The sequence below is a fragment of the Lissotriton vulgaris genome, chromosome 4_1 (genome assembly GCF_964263255.1).
Source record: "Lissotriton vulgaris chromosome 4_1, aLisVul1.2, whole genome shotgun sequence".
Classification (NCBI taxonomy): domain Eukaryota; kingdom Metazoa; phylum Chordata; class Amphibia; order Caudata; family Salamandridae; genus Lissotriton; species Lissotriton vulgaris.
The window spans coordinates 921,318,953-921,336,248 of NC_141691.1; the positions used below are offsets into that span (position 1 = coordinate 921,318,953).

Below are 17,296 nucleotides of genomic sequence, written 5' to 3' on the forward strand. Positions count from 1 at the left end.
AAAATACGCGAATTTGCGGATTCGTGGATTTTGCGGATTGTGAGGATACGGGGCAGGCCGGGCGGGAAAACGGTGCACATCACTAATGTGAGGGGCAGGGCCAAACGGGCGAGGCTTATATGCGAGTTCACATGCCTCTTGTGTGTATAAAAGGACAGGCACGGATCAGAGAAGCTCGTGGTCACAGGAACTGCACAGGGATTGAGCTCGTGAAAGTCAATAATGCAAAGGCCTCCATCAAGCATCATAGGTAATTTCCAACGATAGATATGGGGAGAACGCACGCCCAGCCTCGACAAAACTCACATTTTTGGGGGGGCTGATTAACTTTGCCATCACACCGAAGAGCACCGGGGGTCCCTCGAGTTCACATGCCTCTTGTGTGCATAAAAGGACAGGCACGGATCAGAGAAGCTCGTGGTCACAGGAACTGCACAGGGATTGAGCTCGTGAAAGTCAATAATGCAAAGGCCTCCATCAAGCATCATAGGTAATTTCCGACGATAGATATGGGGAGATTGCACACCTGCCCAGCCTCGACAAAACACACATTTATGGGCTGCTGTAACTATTTTAGGATGGCGCCGGCAAGCTGCCAGCGCCATCCTAAAATAGTTACTAAATTAGCTTCATCAGGAAGCACTAATAGATAAAATAAAGCAGGTGCTTCCTGTTAAAGCTAATTTAGTAACTATTTTAGGATGGCGTTGGCAGCTTGTCGGTACTTCCAATTAGAACAAGAATACTCACCTGGTCAAGATTAGTTTAATGTCCCTAAGTTTGGGGGGGGGGTTATGTAGGAGAGTAGGCTCTGCAATCCTATGATCACCCCCGATTTTTGCTTTTTGCTTCACTGGTTTACGACTTTCCCTGGCTGTGGGCCTGCTAATCAGACCCACAGCCTAGCTGTACTCTCTCTAAATTGACAACCATGTACCTTAGGTGCATTTACCAATTGGTACTGGGCCACCTTATCAGTCCCTGTACAGCATACCTTAGGTATCCAGGGCATAGGTGTACCCAGGGCCTACCAGGGGCTGAAGCATGTATTATGCCACCCCTGGCTGGCCAACTAAACAGACACAACTGGCTGCACGACAGCTGGGGCAAGGTGGTGTAATCACCCTTTGCTTTAGATATAGTATCCCTCTATCTAAACCTGAAATGGACACATATATTCCTATCAGTCACTCCTATGGCAGGCCTTATCAATCCTGAAGGCAGAGTGCTTGGAATTATGTGAGATGGTGCTCTGGCATGAGCTGAGCCCGTTTGCAGCTTGCAGAACCAAGTCCTAATAGCTGTTCCATGATAACGCTATTCCATATACTTTTAAGTGCATTATGAACCTCGTGGTCAAATGCTAACTTTGGTATAGCATTATCAAAACATGTTGAGTAAGGTGTCATACGAATTAGAATACTACCCCCTCGCCAATTCTGGCGAATGGGGTAGCATTCCACCCTACTAGAGGGACACGACATGTATGTAACTGTGAACCCCGGTTAAAGTTAACTCGAGCCTCAGCATCACAAAATGGATGCTGCCACCACAGACGCAAGTCTGACCTCCTGCTGCTGGGAGTCCTTCCAGAGAGGGAGGCTTGGACAAAGGGTTTCCTGCCTTGGGAGGTGCTAGCACCACCCCAGACAGGATTTTGTGTATTAGGTAGGACAGGGCTGAAAGGTATGCACAGGGACAAGGTGTCCCTGTGCATACTCCGGTCTAAACCAGTTCCTGGGGCACTCCAGCGCCAGAGCTGGCACAAGACTGGACAAAGGATAGGGGGTGTAACCACCCCCCTTCCTGGTCCCACCCAGGGGAGGGACCTAGTCGTAGTGCAGCCCCCTTTAGCTGAATAAAGGTAGGAGCTGGTCCCATTCCAGATTAGATTAATCTTGACAACTTCGACGAAGAACTCTTGACCTTCGACCTCCTGAACATCAGAAGACTGAAGAATCTCCCCTATGGTCAGGGAGTGACCATCCTGCTTCGCAGGCACCATCAAGCTCCTGTGCGGTTTGCTGCAAGTCCTTCCTTCCCGGAACCCGACAACCCAGCTCAACGAGACCCGGACCTCCAGACTCCTCTGACCTCTACCCACATCCACACCACAGCTGAGACCCGTAGGTGCGACGAGCAACTTGGAGACGGCCATCTTGAAGAAACCTGCACAGCGCTTCCAGCACGACCGCCGAGGGATCCTTGAGTGATTGCATTGGGGTCTGAGAAGCCCCACACCGACGCAGCTCCTGAACCAAAGACCAGCCCCCCAGCATCCACGAGATCTGCGTGGGGCCCTTTTGCTTGGTTGCTGCTTGTCCTGTTGTCTGGTCACTTGCCGGCTGGCTAGTGACGTCTGAGACAACGACCCGAAGAATTCAACACTGCTGGTCTGCCCTTGCTTCCCTGTGAACGAGAAGCACCCCGGACCCTCCTGGTCCGCACCAGACGCCATCTTTGTTCCACCGTGTGGCTTGCACTTGCCAAGGCCTGTTGACCAGATCGACGATCCAACACCGCCAACAGCAGCAGACTACGTGGGACAGCTCGTGCCTCCAGCCTGGTCGTAGAGAACAGCTGCTGGTCCTCGCAGCTACAGAGAGAAGTGTCCTGTCCTTCACCTGACTGCGGCCACAGCATCTGGTTCCCTCCTGGTTCCAGCACCGTCACTGGCTAGTGACCGAGACTATGTCCCCTTCCCTTTCAGGACAACTTCTTCCTAGTTCCATCCTTGGAACCACAGGACTCCTCCATCTGGCTGCCTGCCAGCAACTCCTTGTTTCAGGCATCACCGGGATCAACACAGCAAACCTGACACCACTACAGCCCTATGCACCCGCAGCCTGTGGGTTAGGTAACTAAAGCTTCTAAGTGCTGAAGTCCGTGTTCACTATCCTAGTGTTCAGGTCCACTGTTGTTTTCCCTCCATCCAGCCGGGTTTGTCCGGAATCCGTAACTTTGTAAACTGTAGCATCCATAGACGTTGGTACGCATCCCGCGTGAGAGTTTCAACTCTGCACGTGAGTCCCGTGAGCCTCCTGCTCCTTACTTACCTAGTCAGTAGTGTAGTCCCAGCGATCCTCCAGCCTCTGGATCTCCTTACAGTACTTTCTTTCCTCGCATTCCATTGTTCCTAGTATATGGTTTGTCGTGCCCCTAGGGCACCATTGTAAATCGTGCAACTTGAGTGTATTTTTCCGAAGAGTTTGTCATGTGCTTAGCCCTCTGACCTCTTAAAGAGTTCAGAGGTGTATGTTAGTTAATAAATACTTGTTTATTTTCAGAACTACCTGTGTGGTGTCCTTTCATGTGGTATTCAAGGGATTATATGTGGTAAAACAGCTGGCTTCACATGCCAATAGAGTTTAGCCTAATACTGCTTTGTCCATGCCTCCATTAGGATAGCTGGTCTATAAGGTTGACTTACAACCAATCACCATAAGGGTTGTTTGGACTGATACAAGGTGATCACTAGAACTAGTGAGCATCATATATCAGGCCAACTTCTCACAGCCGGCGCCATCCTAACATAGTTAAAAGTTCAACAGGCTTGAACTTTTGCCCCCCAAATCCGCCGCTCGCGGATTTTCAGTAAATGCGCGGGAGTTTGCAGATCGCGGATTCACCGAAAATCCGCGAAATCCGCGAGCGGAACGGATTTCCCGCACATGCTTAGTTTTTGCCAAGAACTGCCAAAGGTTTCTCTAGGTTCTAAACATCTCCATACCGTTGAATGAAAGAGTTTGGTATCTGTCTCTGGAATTGATTTCCCAACACCCCGCAAGGGGAATCAGAAACACTGTAGCTGGACTCTTGGCAGAGGAGGACAGCTTCTTGTCAGTGCGTCAGCTGGAGACTCTGCTTCCTTCTGCACTTGCTGTACTGAGCTGCGTCGGGCAAGTAGGTAGTCGAACTGCACCGAACCACACCATGCTTTGCCATAGCAAGTGAAGGTATATTTATACCTTGAAGGTGTTTAGGGATGCCAGCTTTGAAGTAAAGTCGGGCATATGAACGTCCTGGATGAACCCCTAATCAATATCCAGCTTAACCACATGGCTGCTGGGCGTTTCCCCCCCCCCCCCTGTGCTGGAAAATGCCATTTTAGTGGCACCATGACGAGCTCAGCTCGTCATCAGCACACGACACCCGTGGGTGATGACGAGCTGAGCTCGTCATCAGCATCGAAAGGGTTAAGAGTCTGGTTTTCCAAGAAATCGTTGTGACGTAGATGAACGGATGGAAGTATCCATGCCTGTATTTGGGTAGCATGGACTATGCCTAAATACAGGCATGATTTCCATGCCTATATAAGGGCAACGTGGATTGTACCTATATAAGGGCATGAATTGGTAAAATTCATTCGGAATCTAAAACGTCATACAACAGGCTCAGATTTCACTCGTACAAAACCATTGAAAGTCAGCAGTGACACTTACATGAGCTAGCTATACCTTACACCCCTGTAATGCACTGCTTATGACCTCACATATTGCATTACTTGTGACATGGTCAGTAACTTATTTGATGGCATAATCCACAGAACCTCTCCTACACCAACTCATACCCCCACAGAACCTCTCATACACCCACTCAGCCCCTCACGTACCCATACCAGTAATCACACATCCATAGAGCCACTCAGACATCCACTCACTCATTCATACAGGCACTCATACAACCACTCCCTCACCCATACAGCCAGTCATTCACAAAACCAGTCACTCCGCTACAGATATACAGATTATAGATATAGATATATGAACAGTGGGGTTTGCAAAATCTCTCATCAGAGTTCCGCTTTCATGCTACTTCAAATACAGCGATCTGATTGGCTGAAGGGGGCTTTGTTTCCCATTGGCCACCTTATTCTCATGGGAGCGAGAAGCTTCTAAGAGTCCTGCTACTGAGAGACTGTCATTACAGGACGCAAGGACTCTCTCCCAATGTCCTGAAAGAATAAGGAGGTACCCCGACTTCCTGGATCTCATGTGGGGTTCCCAAAAGGCTACTTTCAGGGCTAAATCTTAAGATTTTTTTTTTGTTTGTTCAGATCCCACTGGACTTTTGCAAGAGCCAATGCGACCCCCCCTTCTCCCACGAGAGTCCCTCGGTATCAAAAAACAATGTTTAGAAAGAGGGGTGAGTGTTCCTTGGGGCAGGCCAACACCACACTGCCATGGAAGTCAGTATCCTCATCACATTTAATTTCGATGCAAGAAAGGGGTCACAGGTCATTACCATTGTAATGTGATCTTAATTTTCCTTTTCCTTTAACACAGGTCAATGATTATTTAAAACTTGTGTTTATACCCCATATCAGTTTTCTCTATTATGTCCTCTTTACCAGCCGTTTGAGTTTTTCTGTCTGGTCTTGAAATTAGATAACTGGAACAGTTGTGACAATATAGAAAAACCAGGCCACAGGTACATATTCCTCAATGCTCCTTAAGATGTGTAGACTAGCAGCGAGTTTGTCTGTAGGTTTTTGATAAACCACTGTGGTGCTTTCCACTGCAATATCGAGGTCATGGTAGGTAATTTTGGTCCTATTTGCCATCCAAGTAAAACTTAAATGTGGGTCCAGCTCATTGATCCAGGCCATGAATGCTTCTAGTTTTTAAGCAAATCTATCCCATATACACAGCACATCCTCAAGATGTATTTTCCAAATTGCAATCTGTTTTTAAAGTGGTTAGAATCATGGTGTAAACATGTTGTAATTGAACATACCCCTTAAATACAGACTAGACCAGGGGCCAAAGTAGCCCAATTGGGTTGATGTATACATGAAAGAAAGACTCTTTAAATTCAAAATCATTCCTAGTGAGGGCTGGCTCCATATACTGCTGTAAGGGGGATTCTCATGCGCAATGGCAAGCTTGCCATTGTGCACTGAGAATCCCCCTTACGGCCACTGTTGCCGGTACTGAAGGTATTCTTACAAGTACCTACTTTCCCCGCGTTTACTAAGGAATTTTCCTGCGGTATTTGGTAGTGTGGAATCGTCCACATTGCATATTCATCGTTGCATGGAGGCTCCACCGGAGCCTAGGACTCACAATTGCCCGATGATCCACTCAACTACCTAGTTTTGCTCTTGGAAAGTAGAATAGTCCGCCTTCAAGGCAGCTTTCTAATATTCAGGCATGTCTATACAACCGTCCTGATGGTGATCCCAATATTCGTTTAAAGGGATCGAAACGTCGTCGACCTTTGGAATAGTATCACACAGACTACCATTTTGTTATATTGGTGTGATAACCATTAAGGATAGTTTTTTCTTTATTCTCATTTGATCTGAAGCGTCCTTTTTTGTTTGCCTGAAAATCCTTACGTTCACTGTATGTTTTGTTTTGTTTCCCATGTACTGGATGCAGGATTGTTGGTTGCTTTTGAAAATATTGAAAACATTTGATTGATTAAACTATGTGTTCGGCTGGACACCGTTGAATATAGTACTTACTACAGACTATATTTATTTAAATGTTCTAAATTACTTTTTAATGACCATTGTTATACATTTAGATTGACACCTAGGGTCCTTAACTATCTTTTGGGTTCCCTTGTCCCCGTTAAACGCAAAAAGAGGTGGGCAAAGGGTGAGAATGGCATAGTGTAGGCTTGCATGCTGCCTGAAGACCTAAATATGTAAGACAAATCTGCGATTCTTTATGTAGCATTGCCATTTTGAATGTCACCAGTTTTAAACTGATTTAACTATTATCCCACGTATAACTGTGGCAGCCGGCAACAGAATTCCGAATAAAGGTTTCCAAGCCCCTTGCCCGAAATCTTTTCATGAGTATTGCTTATTCTCTTAGTTCATTATTTTCTGCCCACCTTCAGGTAAAATGTTAGCTGAACCAGAAGATCTGGACACCGACGAAGAAGAGTGCAGTGATTCCAGTGTCATTGCTGCATTTGAAAATTTCAGCAAGGATCTAAAACAGAAATTCGGGGTAATTATGATTTAATTGGTTGATCTCTCTTTAAAAAAACAAAAGTGCAGACTCCAGCGTTCATGCAGGTAGCTTCTTTATTAGATATTATGTTAATGATGCGCCTCCAAGCGCTTGTAGTTAAATGTTCACCCCACTACTTCTCTTCATCTAATAAAGAGCCTACAGAGAACCCGCGGCCTCCAGCATGTTTGTATAACCTGAACTATTTATTGGATTAAGAATGGCACCAGTTGTTTCTATTTTAAATTCTGCTAAATCAATATTACGTCAATGTGAGTGAACGATTAAAGATTAAAGGTACCAAAATATCAAGTATAATTTAATGAGCAAAATGTGGAAATACATGCATGCGTTAATTGAGGGCCCCTCCTCCCCTGGGCAGGGCTGGAGTGCATTCTTGTGCATCGGGTATTTTCCCGGTGGGGCGGAGCCACTGGAGAATGGTTTTGAAAGCTGTCACTTACCCAGCTCGCCAGATTGAATGCAGCAGGCCCGACCTGCTACAAGGCGGAGAGAGAGGGATGGAGAGACCCCGAACAATCAGGAAGAATGAGCTGAGAATGAGAGGATGGATGGGAAGGCAAAGATGGCACAAGGAGAGGAAGCGAGCGAGCGGGGCGTGTGAGCTGTTTTGCCAGGGCATATTTTGGTTCCCAGTCCGGGCTTGCCCTGACTCACAATTTTGGTCCATTTGGAAAAACAGGAATTGGAACTCCCAACTCCTTGTACCACAGTTCGAAAGCTGGTTACTGTAGCACTTCTTTCTGCTTTTCTCTTCACTTGGTGCTTATTTGTATGTTTTTTGAGTGTGCACTTTCTGTAGCCAAGTCAAACGCCCAAAAATGGAGTGGAAGCCAATTAATGCATGATTATGATGACCAACAAAGGAATGGATGTACTTTTAATGAATTGGGAATTGTGAGCTGAACATCCTATTAACCTCAAATCCAATGGCATTATGATAAAGTTTAAGTGGGTATTTCTAAATAGCAATGTACATCCTATCTCGAAGGGTCTCTTTGCACCATAAGTTACATTCTCATTACAGTAAAGCTGACAGATAGAGGCAGACGACAAAGTGAGCATGTTTTCAGTTATTTCAAAAAGCTAATAATTTAGAAATGCAATACATTTTAAGAACAATCGAAATATACACTCTAACTTCGTGATAGTTGAAAGAACTGTTACCATCACCTGGCTCACCGGAAATTCAGGAGCTCAGACAGGAGGGGCGCAGCTGATCGGAGATGATGGTTCGGTTTCTTTTTTAAAAAAAAAATCTTGGTTAGAAAAGATGGCTGGTCTAGGTAGAAGATCCAAATGCATCTTCACCTCTGCCTTGAAGATCACTCTTTAATGCATTGCCAATCAGACCAAACTCTTCAGCCTACAGAAAGAGAATAAGTTTTATTGTTATCCAAAAAGAAGCCAAGAGGCAGAATGAAGAATATGTTCTTGTCGTTTAATCGAGTTTTGTAGAAGCTCTGCTTAGACTGAGTTACAAAAATCCAGGAGAGAACAAACAAAGATATTTCGCAACACTTTTTTTAGATGAATTCAAAATCCCAGTGCTTTACTCAACACACAAAGATGGTGAGAACACACTTTAGGCACTGTAGCAGTTTGGAGTGTCAAACTTTGGAGTCAATCATCGCCATCCAAGTTTTCCACTACTTCTGAAGGAGCAGGACACTGTCCACCAGGCAATGTTAAACTGTAGTTATTTTTTATTTTTTATTTTTAAGAACTCAATTGGGTTGGTATTTTGAAATAACAACAAGGCACATAGAAGCACAACGGACATGCTAGGAAATCAAACTTACTCTAAAAAAAGCCAAATACATAAATAATAATGTACCTGATAGTGTCACCAAAAAACAACAATAAACTAACGTATCACATCATGTGGATAGCACCATGAGAAAACAGAGAAAAGGGTTGAGTGATCAAAGAGTGGCAACAAGAAAGGAGCAAAGCGGTAGCAGGGGAGAGGGGCTGGGAGGAGAAGCAGAGAAACGGAAACGGGGGAGTAAGGCAGGGATGTGGGAGAGGAAGAGTGATGTGGGGGAAGGGGAAACTGGAAAGGGGCAAATGTGGGTTCAAGAAAAAAGGAAAACAGGAGGATGGGCCATCCACTGTGTGTCACAGAAAACTGAGGAACAAGGAAGCCAATTAAACTCATCAGCCAGACCCAGACTTGGGCCTCCAGGTCAGGTGCAGGCAACCAGAAATGGGTCAGTGTCCACGCCGTCAACAGAGGTAATGTAAGGCAGTGTCACTGGCGTGATAAATCCACCCCATGAATCCAGGAACTTCTCCTAGCAAAAGTTTAGCCTAGCAATAATACGTTCTTAGGATGCCAGTTTGTACAATACTTGGAGCCAGGAGTCATAGGACAGGAAAACACCATTAGGTCAAAGCCATAAGACGCACAACTTTGCGGTGGCCAATGCCCCGGAGAGCCATCTCGTTTGCTGGTTAGTAATGTCAGGGCATTGTACAATGTCATGGAGAAGGATCAGCTGAGGCGTGGCAGGGCCCCAGAGAGGGACCATGTCCTTGAACGTTGATGTCACGGAGCCCCAGTACAGAGCTAGCAAGGGACAGTCCCTCGGCAGGTGAATGTCTCCCTCCTCGGTGCCCTGCACCAACCGGAAGCTAAGGGGAGTAGTAGGGAGTGTCGTAGACAAAGCGTTGTCCAAAGCTAGTGATTAAGTAGTGTGAAGTAGCTGAACTTCAATCTGACTTCCCTGAGAGTTAATCTGTAGTTGTAGTCTAGGTACAGACAAACCCCCAGTGAAATATCACGAGGAGAATAAATGCTTTGCCTGTAACTGCATGCTATGCCAGAGTTGAAGACACAAGGACTATTCAAAAAGCATGTCAGGACTAGAAAAGGCAGTTTTGCTTATTTTTTTACTTATTTTTTAAGTATAGCGATTCAAAGTCATTTCCTACAGCAAATGTCCTTCTAGAATTGATTACTGAATGGATTTCAGTCCAAAATGGAACTGGCTTATTGCCCTTCTAGAGCTAGAACATTGAAGTGAATCACGCTTTCCATTGCAAGGAAGTGCAGAGTTCGCCCTTGGAACAAAGGTTTGAAGAAATCATGGCTCCTCATGGAAGGGAAAGTTTCCAATTCGTTTTAAAATTCGAAACATTTGTAGAAGCCTTCTCATGCTCAAAATTTAACATCAAATCGTTACTTTTTGTGAATTGCTCTGCATATCGGCATGGTTAGGTGCTCACTAAAGCAGAAATGCTGAATTGTTTGGATTTAGAAAATACTGTAGCTAGGAATGTTCCTTCCTTGCCACATTCCTTATGCTGAGTTTTCACTGCAGTACGAAGCCACACACAGTTACAGCACGTAGTATACTCCCAAGCACCACACCATCAGCACGCTTCCTACCCTTCTTCACCCATTCACTAGCATCTACAGATTATACAAATTTCAGCTACGTCTTTAAGTCTTACATTGTGTACTCTCCGGCGTGAAATCTGTTCCTGTTACAGCTTTCGGGAAGGTAAATGTTCGAATGGGAAATGGGGCAAGTCAAAAAAGAACACCTCATTCTGCCTATCTCTCTCTCTCTCTCTCTCTCTCTCTCTCTCTCTCTCTCTCTCTCTCTCTCTCTCTCTCTCTCTCTCTCTCTCTCCCCCTCCCTCTCTCTCCCTCTCTCTCCCTCTCCCCCTCTCCCCTCTCTCTCTCTCTCTGCTCCAGATTATCATTTTAAACTCAACTGCAGCCCACGTACAGGTCTCCCCTGAATTGATTGTGTTTTGCCCTCTGACCATGTTGTCATCTGTGCCATTGCTATTCTCCCTTTGCCCGGCAAAACGAGTAGGTTCACAAATTTCAATGTTTGCTGCCCTTGATTGTGATAAATCCCAAATTGCATCCTTCTGTGAGTGTAGATTCCACCTAGTAATAAACTTTCCCACTAGCTCATTTGTCCTGGTGCAGAATGTCTTTATCCTCCCTGGGTTCCCGCACCACATGAGGAGTGGAACACTAACCTGCCTTGAGTTACGACACTTAGTGCGGCTACCTGCGGCTGGGATGATCTGCGTGGGGAGTTAAACTGATTTATTCTGATCCCAGCACTTCTTGATGTCTGACCATTCCCTTTTCTATTAGAGGTCTGAATTTTCTGAGATTACTTCGTCTTACCTGTACCTTTCAGTTTCTGAGACGACCGTCCTCTCTACATGCCCTAGAAGAGTGGTATTAATATTTCATAACCTGTATCACTTGTATCTGAATTTGAAAGAAATATATGCCAGGTTGCTTTTGGGAAAAGGATCCAAATCGGCCTTCCTACCTTACTTAACTGAGTATTTTAATTTAAATGACCAGCCCCGAACACCACAACTTTCTTGTATTACCTACACTTTACTGACAGTGTACATCTTGATAATGTGCACTATCACTGCACTGCCATGTCTTTCCACATCACAAAATGTATCATCCTGGGTAAAAGTTTTCAATCACCAGAAAAGTACCCTGCCCAGAAGAATGATAACAGATTGTATATAACTCTATGTACAACACTATAAGGGTGGTCTCGCCTACTCCAGAACTTATAAAGGTTTTTTCTTTCTTACTCTGCTTTATTTTCTTGCAAAACATTGAAATCATTTGTTTTACATTTGTTGCTAACATTATACTTTCATGGCACATAGAGTTGGAAAATAAAAGCATTGACCATGCCTCTTGCTTTAGTTTGGTTACACCCTTTGGTTTTGGCTAACAATAGTCTCTAAATCGTTGTCCTGGTGTGTTTTGTGGGAACAGCTAAATGGTTAACAGCTTAACTCTGCATAGAGGAAATTTGAACTCGACTTCTTGACCACATTACATCTTTCCTGTGTCGCTGGTCCTATTTCTGCCAAAACTGGAGTGTTTTGCCATGGGCAGACACCAGTACTAAATTCCATACAAACAGCTAAATATTTACATACTTTGCTGAATGCCGTACAGTCACTAGTTCTGCAATCAAAGAACCCCTGTAAATTGAACATTGAATAGCAAATTACATTGTTGCGACTCACTAGGTCTGGTTGTGTACAGGTTTATCTTCTAATGCTATTGTAAAGACTGTTCCACAAGAAGCCTAGAAATAAGAATCAGCCACATTACCATTACCCTAATTTCCCTTACTCGTTGATTTACAAGTATGGATAACAACCCACTACATTGCACTGACTCAAAATTCTTCTATAATCTAGGATATTCTACCACACCACACACTGCACTGCATTAAATTAACAATATACTCTACAAACCTCACTCTATCCTCTATGGGTAGTAGACTTACAACACTGCATATAGGTACTGTAACCTTTCACACTATACTGCTAAACACAGACCTTGTGACTTTGCTAATGCTTATTTTTTTCATTGGAAGCCTTATAATTCGTTTTTGATAGAACAACGATTCGTACATCAGATTTTATTCATTATTTTGTGGCATCTAACCCAAGTAGTTTTTCCTTAGTGTGGCTTGAACCTTTTATGTCATTTATTCTTAAGGGTAGTGTTCTTTTGCTCAGTTATTGCACATATACAATGGGCATTTCTCTCTGGAAAGACTTGCTGTTTTCATTTCTTTTTTTTATGCAAGGAAAACAGAGTATACAAATCGAATACTGTCAAAAACATTACAAAGCAAAAGATCAATTCATCAAAACGGACATACATAACAAAGGTATACATAACATTTGTACCATTTCCTCAAGCCATTCCGTAATAGGTGCCCAAATCTTTTCTCCCATAGCCCTCCTCCTAGTTCCTTTAGTTTTATGAATGGCAAGTTCCAAATTGTGCATCATTAATAATCTTTCACGCCAGCTATAAAAAGAGGGCAGATCAGGGTTAATCCAATCTCTTGTAATACAAGCTCGTATTACAGCCATTCAAATAAGGATAAAGCATGTCGCGGCCTTGCGTCTTGACTAGCCCACAGTTTCCAGACCACACCCAGTTTCCACCAACTCACACTGTTATACTGATCGTGCATCCCAAAATTGCAGACAGAAACTGTTCAATGTTTGGGACAAGAAAAAAACATATGTACTGCACCAGCAGCGAATTGTCCACACCTATTACATTTTGTCCCTGTAGTCAAGCTCCATTTAGAGATCTTCCTGGGAGTATAATACAGATCCTGTATAGCCATGAAATGCTGTGAGTGCATCATTCCTGTAATGAGCACTCGATTGGCCAGCAAGATGGATTCAGTGATATTAGTTTCGGCTATCCAAAGCTCAGTTGCCCATTTCAATTGGCAACTTTCCAGATCGTCTGCGAATTCATGAATCAGATAAGAGTAAAATTGGCCGATTGAGGTTTTTTTTCTCCATACTCTCAATAAGAGGAATTTTAATAATTTGATGTTCTAATACTGATCCTCCAGTCTGTAAGAAGCTACGGATTTGAAAAAATCATTTTTTGGTAAACCAAAATTATTCTGCAGGTCAGAAAAAGAAACTAAGTGTCCCTCTTGATTGCTTTAGTGCTCCACCTAGAAATAATCTGGCCACGAAAAATAAGAGGTAATAAGTCAGACGAAGTAAATGGTGTATATACATTTAATTTTAAAATTCCCATCTGGCGCCTGACCAGTTTCCACACTGTGTACGCAGCTTTTAAGATCTTAAATTTGGTCTTTTTAAAGTAGCTAGGTTCGACTACCTTCACCAAACACCCCTTTATCTCTTAACCCATCGCAAGCTCGTAAATAGATGGAGTGTTACATAAAGGGTTTTGCGCTCTATCCCCAACTACAAGTGGGCTAATAAATTGTAGAGATGCGGCCACCTAGTAAAACAGGAAATAAGGAATGCCCCATCCACCCCGCTCTTAAGGGAGAACCATCTTTTTACAAGCTCTACGTTCTCGCTTATAACCTCACAAGAATCTAGAAGACGCCCTCTAGTTTTTTAAAGCAGATAGCAGGGAAATCAATGGGAATTGTACGGAACATATATAAAAATTTGGGGAAGATAAGCAGTTTTAACACATTGGCTCTGCCATATAAAGATAAATGGAGGTGATCTAATCCCTCTAATGTCGAATTAATTTTAGCCACCGCAGGATTAATGTTTATCTCTGGAATATTAGAGACTGGGAGTGAGATCTTAATTCCCTAATAAGTAACTTCAGGAACAGTGACTATATTAGCCGGCGGATTACCTCCGACATGCAGGATCTGAGTTTTGGATAAGTTCAACTTATAACCTGAAAAATATCCAAACTGCACTGCTAATTCATTAATAACAGTAAGTGCGGTTCCTATATCTGTTGTGACTACCACAATGTCATCCGCGTAGGCTAGGGCACGATAGTCTGAGTGGGCTAGGTGGATAGGTTTGATATTTTCAGCAAGGTTTAGCCGGTTCATGAAGGGGTCTATGTCAAAAGCAAAAAGTAATGGTGAACACGGGCACCCTTGCCGTGTCCCACGGGAGATAAGAAATGAGGAGGATATTTGGCCGTCCAGACGTATAGCAGCTGTGGGGGAGTGGTAAATAGTCTTTAAAGCTGTTAAAATGCCTGCACCACGTCCTTTTCTAACTAAAGATTCCCACATATATGCCCAAGAAACCCTGTTGAATGCTTTTTCAGCATCCAACAGGGTTACGCCAATAGTAGAACTGGTAGCTTCAGCCAGGTCCACAAATGTAATTAAGCGGCATACATGATCAGCTGTATCGCGTGAAGGAATAAAGCCATGCTGGAATTTTGACACAAGCGGTGTAATAATGCTGGATAGGCGTGATGCTAAAATTTTAGAATATACCTTACTATCCACATGGATGACAGATATGGGCCTAAATGAAGAAGGCAGGTAACGGGGACTTATCTTTTTTGAGAAAGATAGTAATTACTGAATCCCGCCAAGAAAGTGGTGCTTCCCTTTTTGAGCCACCAAGGAAACTGTTATGAGTTCTTTTTTAAGCACTGTTCGGAATGTCCTGAAAAATTCCAGAGGGATGGAATCGGGCCAAACTGCTTTGCCGAGGCTAATGACATTAAGGATGTCTCAATTTCTTCCCAAGTAATTGGATTGTCTAATTGTTTAGACGCCTCTAATGTTAGGGAGGTATTAGCAATAGTAGCACTAAAATCTGTTACCATTTCTTTAATGCCTCCGGTGATGTCCTCTGTATATAATTTGCTATAGAATTCTCGAAAGATCTCTAATATTTCAGACGGTTTATCGTATAGTTGCCCTGAATCGTCCAAGATCTTATCTATTCTTGTGGACACCTCCTTCTGTCGGAGTCTTTTTGCTAATAGTCTCCCTGCATTTTCTCCCACCTCATACATCTCTGATCTATACGCTGCAATTTGTTGAGCTAATTAAGTATTAAAATTCGGATGTATTTTTGCTTTCTGTATAGCTAGATCTTTTAAGATTTAATCAGTATTTAGCCCTCTACTGCAAGCTGTCATCAGCTGAATTTCAATGTCTCGCAGTTTCCTCATCTCAATATCGTCTGTCTTCCTAATTTCGTGCTGCTTGTTAATTGAATAACTTAATGTTTCCCTCTGAGCCCCTGATTTAAAAGCATCCCAAACCATCTCTGCCGAAGCAGAACCATGATTACTTTAAAAAAAATCAGGAATCCACTTCCCCATCTGCTCAACATATAGAGGATCAAATAATAGTTTCCGCTCAAAGGTCCAAGGTCTAGGAGATGGTCTGAGATTAATGTCTAAATCTCTCTCTCTCTCACAATGACTCGGTCAAAGACTAGAAACAGCAGTTTTAACCCACGTTTCATTGTTGTAATTATGAGAATGGCTCTGAAATGATTGTTTTAGATATGTTTAACAGTCTTGTTAAATGAAATGACCATGCTTATTTATGATCAAACCCAACCAGTTTCCTTTTGTAACAATTTTAATTCATTGAAACCATAAACAAATACAACAACATGTCTAAATCAAGGATGATGGGGTTATGGTCAGAGATTATTTTGGGGAGGATCTCGAACCTAATGTTTTTAGCAGTGTTGATAAATCCGGCAGTTACAAAGAAATAATCTAGGCGAAAATGTTTCTAATGCGGGGCAGAATAAAAAGTACTCCCTGGGGCACCCCTTCCCTTTAAATAACCTGCATCTATTAACCCAAATTCTTTATGATCCCTTTGGTGGCCTTGAGAACATTTTTTTTCTTTCCCTCAGACATAATTACTAGATATGTCATATTTTCCATCCAGATGCAGATTAAGATCCCCGCAGAAGACAAGAGGTGATGGCCACATTGCTAGTTCTATGCCCAACTGATTCAGCATATCCGGATTGTCTGAGTTGGGGCCATAAATACTGCAGATAGTCAAAAGTGACTCCTCCAGGCATAATTCACAAAAAGGGGTCTTCTTTAACGCGCTTACTTGTCCCTAGCCCGTATCTTTTTAATATGGCGATGCCTCTTGTAGTTGTACCCTGCCGGGTACACCCTACTAATTCACGGCCTAGATCTTGGAGCCAGTTCTTATTCTTCCATGCTATATGAGTCTCTTGTATGCACAATACATCAATTTTCATAGTTTTAAGCATTTGGGCCATTATTCCCCTTTTTTTCCCTCTTATCATTTAGCCCACAAATGTTCCAGGAACATATAGTGAATCTACCCAGACTCAGAATAGATTAAACCACAGAAAATCAATCACACAATGATCGCACTGACTGATACGACAAAAAAATTGTAAATGCTTACAAAGTCCTTAATTGAATTGAATTGAAGAGGTTCTTGTATAGCGCATGGCTACTCGGAAGCATCCCAGCGCTTGATGTTGAACAGAAGGAATAGACAAGGATCTGAGATATGGGAGCCAGCTCATCTATGTCTTAGGAAACAGTGCTGTTTTAAGTTTTTTTCAAAATGCCAGCAAGCTCAGTTCTTGGCGAAGTGGGAGAGGGAGGGCATTCCACAGCCTTGCTGCATTTCGCGAGAAGAGACGGTCCCCAGATCGGGCTCTGTTGGTCCAGGGTATTATGAGGAGGTTTTGCTGTTTAGAGCGAAGATCCCTAGAATATATGGTCTGATCATATCGTTTAAGATGGGTGGGCCATTCCCATAGAGAGTTTTATGGACCAAACAGAGGGTTTTGAAATGGACCCGCTCCTTTATTGGGAGCCAATGCAGGGTCCTTAGAGAAGGTGCTGCTGAGGTACGATGGCTGGTACCAGTAAGTAGCCTTGCTGCGGAATTTTGGGCCATCTGAAGTTGTCGGGTGACTGAAGTGGGGGCTCTTAGGTAGAGTGCATTCCCATAGTCCAGCCTTGATAGAATGAGGGACTGGACTAT

The 17,296-nt window shown here is 43.5% G+C and overlaps 1 protein-coding gene across 1 annotated transcript in view; it reads left to right on the top strand.

Annotated features, from left to right (window-relative positions):
* SYCP2L (synaptonemal complex protein 2 like) overlaps window positions 1–17,296 on the top strand; it is a 1,791,741-nt gene that overhangs the window by 1,541,426 nt on the left and 233,019 nt on the right. Inside the window, exon 34 of the mRNA XM_086966882.1 lies at window positions 6,853–6,965. Coding sequence (XP_086823008.1) covers window positions 6,853–6,965 — 113 coding nt within the window. The remainder of the gene's footprint in view (window positions 1–6,852; window positions 6,966–17,296) is intronic.